The 16,170-nt window shown below is 35.9% G+C and overlaps 1 protein-coding gene across 4 annotated transcripts in view; it reads left to right on the forward strand.

Annotated features, from left to right (window-relative positions):
- ELP4 (elongator acetyltransferase complex subunit 4) overlaps positions 1 to 16,170 on the forward strand; it is a 257,266-nt gene that overhangs the window by 2,487 nt on the left and 238,609 nt on the right. For all 4 annotated transcript variants that reach the window (XM_009186370.4, XM_021926819.2, XM_031653929.1 and 1 more), the window contains exon 2: positions 7,465 to 7,500. In XM_009186370.4, coding sequence (XP_009184634.1) covers positions 7,465 to 7,500 — 36 coding nt within the window. The remainder of the gene's footprint in view (positions 1 to 7,464; positions 7,501 to 16,170) is intronic.

The following is a 16,170-nucleotide window of genomic DNA, read 5'->3' on the forward strand; positions in this document are numbered from 1 at the left end:
TGTTAGAATGGTAAGACTATGCTGTAATATTGTGAGTATTGCCTAAATATATTATGTGGTTACTGTGTAACAAGTAAATATTATAGCTTCCATGTAGTACGGTGACATTTTACTACTGCCACCATGATGTCATTGTCATTTTAAACATAGATGCAAAATATATTTGAAAGGCATCATACATGCTAATTGTTAGTCATTTGATGATACACTTATACTTCCATTACTTATTCCAGTGTTTTACAAATTTGAAAATTTTCAATATCTGCATCTTTCAAATGACCTAATATATAATGTTTTTGTTCTGACAACCTAATTTTATTATGAGATATTGATATACATTTCCCAAGTTAGCTACATTAAAATTTTTTTAATTCTCAGATTATCTAACCCATTTTCTCAGCCTTGCCCTTCTGGGATATTTATATTGTTATTTGAGGACACTATATGAAAATAACACTTATGTTTTGGAAAAGGAAAGATAGGTATTCCATCAATTGAAGAGGTACTCCATTTCACTTCCAGGGGTTTCCAAAGAAAGATTGTAACAGCTAAAGGATTCTGACAGAATTTCCCCCTGCCTCCCAACCCCATTCCCCATAAAAGGTATACTCCATCTTAGGACCATGTATCTAACCTGGGAGAATTATCCACAACTTCATCCTCCAGAAAAATGCTTAAAGTAAGGGTAACTGCAGATTTGACCTCTGTGCTGTTAAATTTTGATAGTCAGGGGAATGTCGGATAGGGATTTGAGGTAAACAATACTCTAGGGAGAGTACTCTGAAAGAAGCTTAATGGTAGCAGCCATTTATTAACATTGATGTCAAAAAGTAAACACTATTGGGCTTATTTCCTTTATTATGTTAATGTGTATCATGGGATAATATACATTGAGCTTGGACTACGTATTTAACACAATCTTGGTTATGGTATTTTACCAACCAATATAATTAGCATACATTTAAGAATAATGTATTTTTTATTGCTATGTAAAATTCTTTCATGTGACTTAATCTATAGAACTATTCATGGTTCCTAGCTTTATTTTGATTCTCATGTTTGCCCAGCCAATAATTGTGTCATAATGAAGAGTAGTCACTATGTTTCATAACGCTTGGGGAAGAAAAAATAGACTTGTTATCAAAATAAATGCGATTTAATTTGAGGTCCAGCATTAATTAAGTAGTTAAGGCTATTGCTATGAACCAAGGAAACAATATGAACTTTTTTTTACGTTGCATTTTCCCAAAAATACTTTTTTATAATTTTAAGCAAAATTATTCCTTTATATAGAGCTCTGGAAAGGAGTGGCATAAATCACTGTTATTTTTCCTGACTTTCATTTCTTTTCCCTTTTACTTTTTTTAACATTGAAGAAAGGCTTTCATATTCTACTGTATTAATTTGACCTCATTTACCCAAAATTTATAGCTTAATCAGAGGTTTCTACTGGGGAGACTGTGGGGATTGAATGTTGTTCCTTTAAAATATTAATAGTACTAATATAATTGTCTTACTGTTGCACGAATTGAAACAACAAAAGCCCTTTCATTGTCTTATGATTTTAAAAATCGTAAGATGGGAAGATCCTGGCATTTACAAGATCTTAAATTAATTCTAATATTATTTCTTAAGTATTAAATATCTTTTCTGGTTTTAAGAAAAAATCCCTATTTTTAAAAGATGTAAAATCTTGATGAAATTAATTCTTTAAAATATCAAGCTTGCTGAGTATCTTTAACCTTTCAAACCTTTATTTTTATTCTCATGTTTGCCCAGCCAATAATTGTGTCATAATTATTGAAGAGTAGTCACTATTCTTTAACCTTTCAACATCTTATATTCTTTTGTGTACATGAGGTACTCTATTTTTATTTTTAGAAAGCTGTAAGTAAGTATACATCTTAAAGACATCTAGAAGTAAAACCAAGAGTTTATTTGCTGGCCGCGTGTGGTAGCTCACACCTATAATCCCAGCACTTTGGGAAGCCAAGATGGATGGATCGCTTGAACCTGGGAGTTTGAGACAAACCTGGGCAACACAGAGAGATCCTGGCTCTTCAGAAAATTCAAAAATTACCCAAGCTTGATGGTGCACACCTGTAGTCCCAGCTACTCAGGAGGCTCATGGGGAAGAATCCCTGAGCCTGGGGAGTACAAGGCTGCAGTGAGCAGTGATCACACCACTGTACTCCAGCCTGGGTGGCAGTGAGACCCCGTCTCAAAAAAAGAAGAGTTTATTTTGCTTAGTGGCTTAGAAAGTGTGTTGGTAATTTTTCTAAGTTAGGATGAAAGGGGAGAGGAAGTAGTAAACAAGGCCATTTTAGTAGTTTTTTGTTTGTTTTCATTACAAAAATAAGATGATTGCTTCCTTACCCTATTATCTGTAATACGTTGTAGTGGACTATTGGGAAAAGATATTTCAATTTTAATTGGGAACGATTAGTGTGAAGTCTATGTTGCTTTTGGAATTAGATAAAATTAGTAATGGATTACTAAATTTAAAAGTAAGTTAAAAGCCAGCTTTCAAAGAATATGTCAGAATACTCTGTTGTGGTTGGTTGGTTGTTTTAGCTTTTTATTTATTTATTGTTTGGTGGGAGCACGGCTACAAACATTCACACTTTTAAGTTAAAATACAGCTAGACCTTCCATTTATCAAGTAAGAGGCATCAAAATACCTTATACAAAGGTATCTTGTGGAAATGTTTTGAGATCATGTCTCACTAAACTCAAGTTTAGAATAATCGAGAAATTTTGCTGCTGTATGCATATATATATATATATATGTATAGGTCAAAATTATTTCTCTTAAAGCACATAGAATAAAAGTTTGATTTTTAAAAGCTTTAAATTTGTTAATAAGTTTAAGTTAGTTAATGTTACATCTTACTTCCCACAACTATCCTTCACAATGATCAAACTTTACCAGAGCAAATCTAAATGTGAATCTAGCGAATTTACATGATAGAGCCTTCTTACCTTTTTGTAAAAGAAGTTTGAGAAGATATTTGGTTGATAAAAATGTTTTTAATCTGTCCCCATTATGTCTTAATGTTCAGATTTTCTAAACATTAGAATTCTAATACACATAAGATTTTTTAGGCTATGTGGTCGCTCACGCCTGTAATCTCAACACTTTGTGAGGCCAAGGCTGGAGACTAGTTTGTGCCCAGGATTTCAAAACCAGCCTGAGCAATATAATGAAACCCTGTCTCTACAAAGAACGAAAGAATTAAAAAAGAAAAAGAATTAGCTAGTCATGGTTACATGTTCCTATAATCCCAGCTATTTCAGAGGCTGAGATGGGAGGACCGCTTGAGCCTGGGAGATTGAAGCTGCAGTGAACCATGATCGCACCACTGCACTCCAGTCTGAGCAACACGACGACACCCTGTCCCCCCACCCCCCACAAAAAAGGAGGAATTGCCAAAATGGTAAAGGTAGCCCTTCCTGAGTACCTTTCTGGGCCAGACACCTCTATTTGGTAATCACTTCGTTTAATTGGAAAACTTTTACATGATCTGTTCTCATTGTCCCGTAGTGAGTGTTAAAAAAATCTTTCCTTCTCTGTCTGTCCCAGTGGAGGCCTTATATAAATTCCTTATTTGGGGAGACGTAAATGTAACTCAGGAGGTTAGATAAGAAAACTAAATCCTCCCTATGGGAAAGAGGTTAAAGTAAGAAACTTTTTAATAGTGCCTACTCTAGCTTAGACACCATAATGTCTCTTGTATGCTTACATCAATTCATCTCCTTATATGTACACAAAAAGGCTATTGTGTATTTAAATGTTTATTTTTGCATTTAAGGGAAAGTAGGAAAGTAAGGAAGTGTGATCTAAGATGTTCAAATGGATAAAAACATTAGTGTGGCACTATAAAATTAAACATTTAGTCTAATCTTATACCAAAGCAAACCCTTTGTTCTGATCCATTTGTTTGTTTGAGACTGGGCCTCACCTTGTTTCCCTGGGCTGGAGTGCAGTGGCGCGAACACTGCTCACTGCAGCCATGACTTCCCATGCTTAATTGATCCTCCTGCCACAGCCCCCCAAGTAGCTGGGACTACAGGTGCCAGCACGCCTTGCTAATTTTTGTATTTTTTGTAGAGATGGAGTTTTGCCGTGTTGTCCAGGCTTGTCTCAAACTCTTGAGCTAAAGTGATCTGCTCACCTTGTCCTCCCAAAGTGCTGGGATTATAGCCATGAGCCACCGCACCTGGACCTGATCCTTTTTGATGGCTATCATGATATATATATATCAGCTTATGTTTATCTTTTCATCTGAAAATTAAAGTTATCCTATGTAGTCTGATATGACTTTAAATGCTGTAATGAAAACCTGTCTAAATGTAAACTTAAGAAGTCTTATAAATATACAAACTTAAACATTGAAACATTTAAATATACTAGGTATTTTCATTATTTCCTTCCTTAAGAGTTTGAAATGTTCTACATATTGTCATAAAATTGATGTTTAGCCTCACTGTAAATCGCTTAGCATAAGTCTTATGTTGCATATTATTCTAGGTGCACGTGTGTTACCAGATTTCAAACTGTTTAAAACATAATAGTTATGCTTTTTTTGCAAGGCAGAAAATAAACACTATCAAAGGAACTTTTTTTTTGTTTTGAGACAGAGTCTTGCTCTGTGGCCCAGGCTGGAGTGCAGTGGCATGATTTCAGCTCACTGCAACCTATGCCTCCCGGGTTCAAGTGACTGTCCTGCCTCAGCCCTCCTGAGTAGCTGGGATTATAGGAGCGGGCCACCACATCTGGCTAATGGGGTTTTGCCATGTTGGCCAGGATGGTCTTGAACTCCTGAGCTTATGTGAACTGCCTGCCTTGGCCTCCCAAAGGGCTAGGATTTCAGGTGTGAGCCACCGTACCCAGCCTATCAAAGGAACTTTTGTTACTAAGTTTTTCTACATGACAAATGTGACTACAAAACTTTTTTGTGGAAAGTTCTTTATTGGTGTTCTAAATGTTTCTTTCAGATTTGTATACAAAAACCAAACAATTAACATCGACTCCAGTTGTCCAACAACTTAGAGTATTTTTTATTTTCTGGAGTCTTACTCTGTCGCCCAGGCTGGAGTGCAGTGGTGCGATCTCAGCTCACTGCAGCCTCCCTCTCCTGGGTTCAAGCAATTCTCCCGCCTCAGCCTCCCAAGTAGCTGGGACTACAGGCGCCCACCACCATGCCTGGCTAATTTTTTTTTGTATTAAAATTTTAGTGGAGACTGGATTTCACTATATTGGCCGGGCTGGTCTTGAACTCCTGACCTCATGATCCACCCGTCTTGGCCTCCCAAAGTGCTGGGATTACAGGCGTGAGCCACCACACCTGGCCTAACTTTGAGTATTTTTAAAATTATACTTTAAATACGTTTCTATTCTTTGATATTCAGTTTTTAAATTTTTAAGTGAATTTGTGTTTGAGATATTAATTAAAATGGTACTAGTTTTACAAATGGAGTGAACAGCAAAGTATTAGTACTCAAATGTCTTAGTGTAGTTCTAAGTTCTTTAATTTATTTATTTTTTTTTTTTTTTTTGAGACAGAGTTCCGCTCTTGTTGCCCAGACTGGAGTGCAATGGTGCAATCTTGGCTCACTGCAACCTCCACCTCCCTGTTTCAAGCGATTCTCCTGCCTCAGCCTCCTATGTAGCTGGGATTACAGGCATGCACCACCATGCCCATCTACTTTTGTATTTTTAGTAGAGACGGGGTTTCTCCATGTTGGTCAGGCTGGTCTCAAACTCCCGACTTCAGGTGATCCGCCTGCCTCGACCTCCCAAAGTACTGGGATTACAGGTGTGTGCCACTGCGCCTAGCCTTAAAATTAATTTTTAAATTTTTTTAATGATTCACCATTTGAATTATATATTTCATGATTATATTACCATAAATCAGATTTTTTTTTTTTTTTTCTGAGACACAGTCTCACTCTATTGCCCAGGCTGGAGTGTAGTGGTGCGATCTCAACTGACAGCAACCTCGCCTCCCAGGTTTAAAAAATTCTCATGTCTCAGGTTGGGCACGGTGACTCACACCTATAATCCCACCACTTTGGGAAGTCCAGGCAGGCGAATCACGAGGTTAGGAGTTCAAGACCAGCCTGGCCAAGATAGTGAAACCCCGTCTCTACTAAAAATACAAAAAACTAGTTGGGTCTAGTGGCAGGCGCCTGTAATCCCAGCTACTCTGGAGGCTGAGGCAGAAGAATCACTTGAACCCAGGAGGCAAGAGTTTGCAGTGAGCCGAGATCGTGCCAATGCTCTCCAGTCTGGGCGACAGAGTGAGACTCTGTCTCAAAAATAAATAAATAAATAAATAATTCCCGTTTCTCAGGCTTCTAAGTAGCTGGGATTACAGGCATGTGCCACCACATGCAGCAGATTTTTTTGTATTTTTAGTACAGACAGGGTTTTACCATGTTGTCCAGGCTGGTTTTGAACCCCTGACCTCAAGTGATCCGCCCATGTCAGCCTCCCAGAGTGCTAGGATTACAGGTCTGAGCCACTGTGCCCGGCCTAATTCAGATATGTAAAAGAACACTGGTCTAGTAATACTGAAAATGTATTTTGTAATGATGATCTTTTTTTGTTTGAAATGGCAAATACGTTCCTTTTAAATTGTAAATATATTTAGAGCATGTCCAGACTTTGTGTATATTATTCATAATAAAGAAGAAATAGCTTTAATTATCAGTTCTTTACTTAAAATCTTACTAAATTTGAAGATAAATATTCATGTGGCATTTCTGTAATCTTATCTATGTTTACTACTTCCGTAGTAAAGTTACCGTGCACATTTAAGTCTTGAGTTAACAAGTGCTAAATATAACATTATTGGAGTGCTTAACCACAGTTATGTTGAATGCTCTATGGTTCTATCATAGAAGAAAGGAGGATAGTACAGTATATTATGGAAGTAACTGTAGGGCAGGCATGGTGGCTGTCGCCTGTAATCCCAGCACTTTTGGAGCCCAAGGCAGGTGGATCAGATGAGGTCAGGAGTTCGAGACCAGCCTGACCAACATGGTAAAACCCCATCTCTACTAAAAATACAAAAATTAGCCGGGCGTGGTGGCAGGCACCTGTAATCCCAGCTACTCAGGAGGCTGAGGCAGGAGAATCGCTTGAACCCAGGATGGGGAGGTTGCAGTGAGCCGAGCAGAGATCGTGCCACTGCATCCCAGTGTGGGCGACAGAGCGAGACTCCCATCTCAAAAAAAAAAGAAAAGAAAGTAATTGTAATGTGTAGTGTGTAATTACATATAATATGTAATTATTTTATAATAGCACCTTGAGCAAAGTATTGCAAAGGCAATTAAAATGTTGTTCACAACTGCAGTTTTAAAATTACTGAAGTGCCTTTCCTTCATAAAGCCTAACTTTTATGTTAAAGATAATGGAAAAGGTAAATTAATTTTCTTCTGGTTTTGTTTCATTTCCAGGTGGAGGTTTAGCCATTGGAACAGTTCTTCTAATTGGTTAGTACAAAATACATGCTTTGCTCTCCTCTATCATTGTTTTCTGTTGTGCATAATCATTTTATCCAATTCCCATTCCAAAATTATTTAAATCACTAACACGACAGAACTTAAGATAAATTAGAGAGGAATTGACTTAAGTTCTATTTTAAATTCTAATGTTGATCTGAAATTGAAATAAATTAGGCAAATATATCTGAGCATGTAGCTCTTATAACTTAAAAATGTTTACAGTGCATTGTGCTCCATTTTTTAAAAAAGACTAAAATTAATGTGAATTGATTTTTTTGGAGAATCTCAGTATTTAAAGTGGGATTATTACAGGGATCAGTTTGGGAAATTGAAATACTAAGTCCATCGTATATATCACATCATTTTGTCATTATCTTTTTATTGAAACACAAGTAACGATTTAGTAAATCATATTTTAGTTCATCTTTAAAGTGACAAGAGTCCTTATTTAAGTGTATAACCATAATTTTCCTTCCTTCCTTCTTTTTTAGTGTATATAGGTCACAGAATCTTGGAATTGAAATAAAGCTTGTCAGTCATATAATCAAAGCAGCCATATTAATATTTAATTCATGTATCTGTAACATATCTGTTGTTCCTATTTTTGTCCTCTGATATAATACAGAATGAATGTACATAGTTTTTCACATGACACCCTTAAAATATTTGAAAATACTTATTTTTTCATCTCAAATATTCTCCAAACTAAATAGACATCATTCCTTAACCTGGTTTTATATGTTAGGGTTTTCACACACCTCACTGTTCTGATTGTTCTTTTTATGCACCTTCTAGTCTGGCATTCATTGTCTCTTGAACCATGCCCCGACCTAAATATAACATTCCAAATGTAATATGACCTGAACTCACCATACTGGGACTATAAAATAAGCATGTTAATCTAGACAAAGTTATTAGTGCCAGGCACCAAAACATGACTTTATATTTATTGACCCCTAAGGTAACAAAAAAGTAAGTATTTTGGAAGAAATTGCCCCGAGTGAGTAAAATACAAAGTGGTGATGCTTAAAATTTGGCATGTATGTAAGAATTTGTCTAGTAAAGGAAAACGTTATCTAGAACATTTTATTCCTCATCTATGCTGGATAATTGAAGAGTAATAATAGTAGTAGTGAGAGCTGCCTTTTGTTTAACTCTTACTGTTGGTCATGTATTGTGCAAAATGCATTATGTGTTTTTCTTTGTTTTTTTTTACTTAATACAACAACCTCGTAAGATGCTAAATATACTTCATGTTTTCTCCCTTTTATACATGAGGAAATGGGGCTCACAGGGATGGGTTAGTTTTCCCAGTATTCTGTAGTTAATCTAAGAACCAGGACTTGAATTCTGTGTGACTCCAAAACCCATCTTTTTTGTAACTATGCTCTAAAGTTTTTCACATGTTTTGTTTAGTAGTGATAAACAATAAAATAGGAATTGCATCCCTTTTTAGATTATTACAGTTTCAAGTAGTAAAGTAAAACTCACATTTATGGAGATTTTTTCTTTTGATGAATTTTCAAATTTCTCAACATGAAGGAATCCTTTATAAATTAATGCACAATAAGGATCAAAGTTGCAGCACTATAAAAATCCTTATTTCACATGATCGGCATTTCTCCATTCCAGTCAAAAAATTTTGTCTTTAAAATAGGAATCAATATATAAGGAGTGCTAAAAACATCTTCAGGTGTACAGTATTTGTTAGATCGGTTTATATAGTTGTAGCATATTGCTATTAAAAATGTAATATATTAATTTTCTGAAAGTATACCATTTAATCGTTTTGGCCCTGTGTTCTCTCACCTCAGCCATTAATTTCCTTGTTGGCTCTTGACTGTGAAGTATCTGCCAACTTCTTACCAGTCATTTACTTTCATCAATACAATATAATCTTCTGGAAATTTACCTAGAATTTAGTGCCTGAGTATCCAGACAGTAGACAATTTTTAATAAAAGCTAAGTAAAATATGTCTTATGAGATACTTATGGCACCCATGAGTCATTAAAGTACTGTTTAAGGACTTTGAAGACAGAATTATTCCTAACACTACATGTAACAGAAAAAAATAACCTGTGAGCAAGAAATTCTAGAAATGATTATCTCAGTTACATTTTTAAGAATGTATCTTACGGTAAATAAAGAATGTCTGAAGGTGTTTATTGAGAAAATTATCTACATGTTTGGTATAAATACATAAAATACAAAAACGGTGTGTAAAGAAAATTAAGTTGCTTTTTCAAAACCTCAGCCTCCGTCCCTTGAAATTACAGTGTCCTGGGTATTCCACCCAAATATTTCTATGTAAGTAATATACATGGGAGCATTTCACACTTTGCTTTATCTACTTAATACATCTTAAACCTCAATTTATGTACATTTATATAGATGTACTACTTCATTCTTGTTAACAACTGCATAGGATTTTATTGTATAGATGTGCCATAATTTTTTGTAGTAGTTCTCTACTGAAAAATTTAAATTAATTCCATCTTTTTCTATTATTAACAATGCTATTGTGCATAATCTTGTGTGTAACCTTTGCACACATATGTAAATATTTGTAGAAAAAACTCTATGGACTTGCTTCATTGCGGCATGTTAAATTTTGTTAGCTATTATTAGATTGCTCTCCCAAAAGGTTATACTGTCATATGCTTCAGCCAACAATTATATCGGTTTACCCTAATCTCACCCTTGACAACACTTGTATATTATCAAACGTTTTAATATTTACCACTCCAATTACATTAGATTAGCAGATGAAGTTCTCCACTTTTTTTTTTAGAGATGAGTCTTGCTGTGTTTCCCAGGGTGGACTGCAACGGCATGATCGTAGCTCACTGCAGCCTCCAGCTCCTGGGCTTATGTAGTCCTCTCTTCTCAGCCTCCTGAGTAGCTGGGACAGCATTCACACCACCATGCCCTGCTAATTTTTTTTTTTTTTTTTTTTTTTTTGGTAGAGGTAGGGCCTTGCTATATTGCCCAGGCTGTTATTAAACTTCAGGCCTCAAGCAGTCCTCCTGCCTCTGCCCCCCAAAGTGCTGGGATTATTGGTGTGAGCCACTGCATCTGGCCCCAGTTCTCCACTTTTCTTCATTCCCAAGTCTATGTGACTTGTACAATGAATTAAATCCGCTTGAAGATATGGAAGCATAGTTTAAAAATATAAAAATACAAGGATTTTAGTTCAGTGTTTAGCAGCCTAGGGTATTACTATATTGCTCATCACTCAAAGACTTTTTTAATTCCAGAAGTAAAAGAAAATTAAAACATGAAGATTATTTGCATTAATAATATTTTACTATAGATTTCCAACTTTTTAACCATTTTCTCATGAAATAGTTTATTCATTTACCAAGGCAGTTTTATGTAGAAGCGTGTACCTGTGCAAGAGTGTGGGCTTTCAGAGTACTGTATTTACAGCTTCAGTAGCAATTTAACTATGGAAACGAGAGCTAATGAGCACTGCCAGAAAAACCTAAAATAAGTCCACTTTAGACCTTCTGAATACAGCAAAATAAATATATATGAACAGATGAAAGGAAATTCTCTGAGGAGTAAATTGAAGAACTAAGGGACTCCACTGTGTACTTCAAAAATGTAAGATGGTTGTCAATTAATAAAACGAAAAATCAAAGATAGATTTTTCATAAAATATTTAATACTTAAGTACTGGAATAGGCTTTGAGATGTTTTATCTATATTACTTTCTGACAGTCTGTTACATGGGTAAATGTGGAACAGCTTAAAAGTTTCAAAAGTTAATTGATAACGTAAATATTTAGAGTTTACAGAGTCTCTTTAAAGAATATTTGTAAAGATATTGAGCATCAAAAAGGTTCGATAGAAGTTGTCACCTATTAAAATTATAGGTGACATTTATCAATGTATTATTTTTAAAATAATCTTTTACATTAATTACATAATTTTAGTTCTAGACCTGGAAGATAAATGATACACTTTTGGACAATTAAACCTATTATCAGTGTACTTTTGTATTAATTTTTTCTGTGTAACAATATTAACACAAATTTTACAGTTTATAAAAACACAGATTTATTTATGTCATAGTTTCTATAAGTCAGGAATCTAGGCACACTTCCACAGAGTCCTCAGCAAGCCTGCAATATAGGTGTCAGCCAGGGCTGAGTTCTCTTCTGAAGGCTTGACAAGGGAACTATCTGCTTTCAAGCTCATGTGGTTGTTCGCAACATTCAGCTCCTTGCTGATTGGCAGCCAGAGGCTGCCCTCTCCATAGGGCATCTCACAAGATGGTGTCTTATTCCTTCAAAACTAAGAAGAGAGAATGTCCCTCAGCAAAATGTTATAGGTTTTTGTAACAGAAATGACATCCTTTGCCATAATCTCTTCATTAGAAGCAAGTTCCACATTCTGCTGCAGTCAAGGGGAATAGATACAAAAAGGCATGAATACCAGGAGACAGGAATCATAGGGGCCACCTTAGAATGTGTTCACCACACTTTTCATAATTTTAATTCATATTATTTCCTGGAATAGCAAAAACTAAGCAGTCTCAATAGTCCTCTCACAGGATATTACAGTATCTCTTATCAGTCATCTAAAACCTTTCTGAATTTGCTGAACTATATTTTTCTTCTACATCATGCAATAAATTCTGAGCCAACCAGCCAGAGCAATATGGCAAAACCCTATTTCTACAAAAAAATATAAATATTTACTGGGTGTGGTGGCATGTACCTGTAGTCCCAGCTACTCAGGAGGCTGAGGTGGGAGGAGTGATTGAGCAAGGGAGGTTGAAGCTGCAGTGATCATGCCACTGGACTCCAGCCTGGGTGATGGAGCAAAATCCTGTCTCAAAAAGAAAATAAAAATTCTGAGCTTTTTTCTATGCAGGAATTGGCAAACTACAGCCTGCTAGCTGGTCACCTAGTTTTGTAAATAAAATTATATTAGAATATGGCCGTACTTATTCATGTGCACATTGTCTACAGCTTCTTTTGTGCCACAAGGACAGAATTGATTAGTTGTAACAGAAACTGTGTGAATCACAAGTCCTAAAATAACTTGCTTTCTGATTCCTTAAGAAAAATTTTGCTGATCGCTGTTTTGTGTTACTATATTTGATATTCTACTAAACTTATTTTAGAGGACTGAAATAGGACAACTGATATCAGTCCTTTAGTAGAACCACCTGACCTTTAGTCCTGAAGCATTTAAGCTCTTACAATGTGTTCAGCACTCTTAGGCAAGATCAATCTCTAGATGTTGGTTGCATATGGAATAACCAGGAACAGTACATATATAACATGCAGAAGTATGAAGTATGAAGTATAAGAAGTATGAAAAAGACTTAAATTGAATCAAAGTATGGGTAGAAAGGTGTGATGAAGAGAAAAAATTGCTCATATGGAAAACTGTTAATCAGTACACAGTAGAGGCTATCAACAGAGCATGCTTATGTAATAACTAGGTCCTTCTAAAGTAGAGAGAGTACATATTTAGGACTAGTGAGAAGGTAAGTTTGGCCTTCTTCCCCTGGATCTCTTGCTTCAACTACCTACTTGTAGAATTCACACTGTAAGACTTAAGGACCCTTATACCAGTTCCCAGAACAATAGTGTGTAAAGACCAGGCTATATACCTGTTACCCACTCCTAGGATTTTTGTTTGTTTAACTTTATGGCCAGCCAAATCTATCATGCTTCACCTCCTCATTATCTTTGGTCATTATCTAAAACCAAATTAAGACCAAATCTAATTAAGCTGTTCCAATGGTCTTATCTTTTATGTCTATACTACTCCGTGTTTTTCTCTTTAAACTCGGTTTCCTATTTCCTTCTTTTCCTGACCGTTTCAGATTGCCCTCTATAACACCTGTTTCATGTAAAATAAACTCTGATATCCTAAAATCTTATCCTTAAATATTTTATTGAAACATTTAACATTTATTGAGGATTTACTCTGTGCTGGGCAACATGCTAAGCCGTTGACATGTATTGTATCACGTAATTTCACAACAATGAGAGGAAGTGTCTTTCTAGGTAATGAAATTGAAGCTTTGAGAGAAGCCAAGTAACTTGCCCAAGATCACATATATAGCAGCTAAGATTCACAATGAAATTTCTCATTTTATACTAAAACATGATAACTTACCTTAAAAATCCCTTCTGGGGATGTTCCACCTTCTATATCATGTCATTGCTGCCATATATTGACTTCTTAGTTGTTTTTATTATTTATTAGAGACTATCACGATCTCTAACGTCAAGTAGGCTTTCAACACTGGCCAGAAAACTTTTGTATAAATCTGGTCACCTCTTTTTTATTTTCAGTAATCTCAGTGGCCTTTTAAACCTTCAGACATCTAACATAGTCTTCAAAAATCTAACATAGTTCTCCTTGAAGAGGTCCTTTACATCCTTAAACCACTGATCAGTGAAATAAAAGAGGACATAAACAAATGGAAGAACATACCATGCTCATGGATAGGAATAATCAATATCGTGAAAATGGCCATACTGCCCAAGATAATTTATAGATTCAGGGCCATCCCCATCAAGCTACCAATGAGTTTCTTCACAGAATTGGAAAAAACTGCTTTAAAGTTCATATGGAACCAAAAAAGAGCCCGCATCTCCAAGACAATCCTAAGTCAAAAGAACAAAGCTGCAGGCATCACGCTACCTGACTTCAAACTATACTACAAGGCTACAGTAACCAAAACAGCATGGTACTGGTACCAAAACAGAGATATAGACCAATGGAGTAGAACAGAGTCCTCAGAAATAATACCACACCTCTACAGCCATCTGATCTTTGATAAACCTGAGAAAAACAAGAAATGGGGAAAGGATCCCCTATTTAATAAATGGTGCTGGGAAAATTGGCTAGCCATAAATAGAAAGCTGAAACTGGATCCTTTCCTTACTCCTTATACAAAAATTAATTCAAGATGGATTAGAGACTTAACTGTTAGACCTAATACCATAAAAATCCTAGAAGAAAACCTAGGTAATACCATTCAGGACATAGGCATGGGCAAGGACTTCATGTCTAAAACACCAAAAGCAACGGCAACAAAAGCCAAAATTGACAAATGGGATCTAATTAAACTAAAGAGCTTCTGTACAGCAAAAGAAACTACCATCAGAGTGAACAGGCAACCTACAGAATGGGAGAAAATTTTTGCAATCTACTTATCAGACAAAGGGCTAATATCCAGAACCTACAAAGAACTCAAACAAATTTACAAGAAAAAAACAACCCCATCAAAAAGTAGGCAAAGGATATGAACAGACATTTCTCAAAAGAGGACATTCATACAGCCAACAGACACATGAAAAAATGCTCATCATCACTTGCCATCAGAGAAATGCAAATCAAAACCACAATGAGATACCATCTCACACCAGTTAGAATGGCGATCATTAAAAAGTCAGGAAACAACAGGTGCTGGAGAGGATGTGGAGAAATAGGAACACTTTTACACTGTTGGTGGGATTGTAAACTAGTTCAACCATTATGGAAAACAGTATGGCGATTCCTCAAGGATCTAGAACTAGAAGTACCATATGACCCAGCCATCCCATTACTGGGTATATACCCAAAGGATTATAAATCATGCTGCTATAAAGACACATGCACACATATGTTTATTGCAGCACCATTCACAATAGCAAAGACTTGGAATCAACCGAAATGTCCATCAGTGACAGACTGGATTAAGAAAATGTGGCACATATACACCATGGAATACTATGCAGCCATAAAAAAGGATGAGTTCATGTCCTTTGTAGGGACATGGATGCAGCTGGAAACCATCATTCTCAGCAAACTATCGCAAGAACAGAAAACCAAACACCGCACGTTCTCACTCATAGGCGGGAACTGAACAATGAGATCACTTGGACTCGGGAAGGGGAACATCACACACCGGGGCCTATAATGAGGAGGGGGGAGGGGGAAGGGATTGCATTGGGAGTTATACCTGATGTAAATGACGAGTGGATGGGTGCTGACAAGTTGATGGCTGCAGCACACCAACATGGCACAGGTATACATATGTAACAAATGTGCACGTTATGCACATGTACCCTAGAACTTAAAGTATAATTAAAAAAAAAAAATCTAACATAGTATACTACTGTGATGACATCAAACAAAATGTCTTCAAACATCTAACATAGTATACTACTTTATCTTAATCCTCTGGAATAACTTACAGTTATGTCACACAGAAAAAAAATAGAGTTTTATCAGATGAGAACTCACCCAAGTTCCTAAAATCAATCCTCAAAACTTACCTCTATTCACAAATGCAAAGATATACTGTACCTTCTACTATTTGAGAATCATCTTTCATCTGCACTTTAAATTTCATCTCATTCTAACTTTCTAAGGACCTAGCAATATCAATTTCCCTTCTCTCCTTATCTTTAATCTCTTCCACTGTATTAATTTTTTTCAGTGTGTACTTTAACTATACTCAAATGTATTTTTAAGCTTTATTTAAAAACAAGGGGAACAACATCTTCCCTCTTAACCCTACCCCTTTCTCCACTATTGCTTTTTCTCTTCCCTTTCATAGCCAAACCTCTTGTATAGTCTGTACTTACATATTTTGTAATATTTCAGTCATTCCTCAATCTACTTCAAATACTACCATTTCA

The sequence above is a fragment of the Papio anubis genome, chromosome 12, assembly GCF_008728515.1.
Source record: "Papio anubis isolate 15944 chromosome 12, Panubis1.0, whole genome shotgun sequence".
Classification (NCBI taxonomy): Eukaryota; Metazoa; Chordata; class Mammalia; order Primates; family Cercopithecidae; genus Papio; species Papio anubis.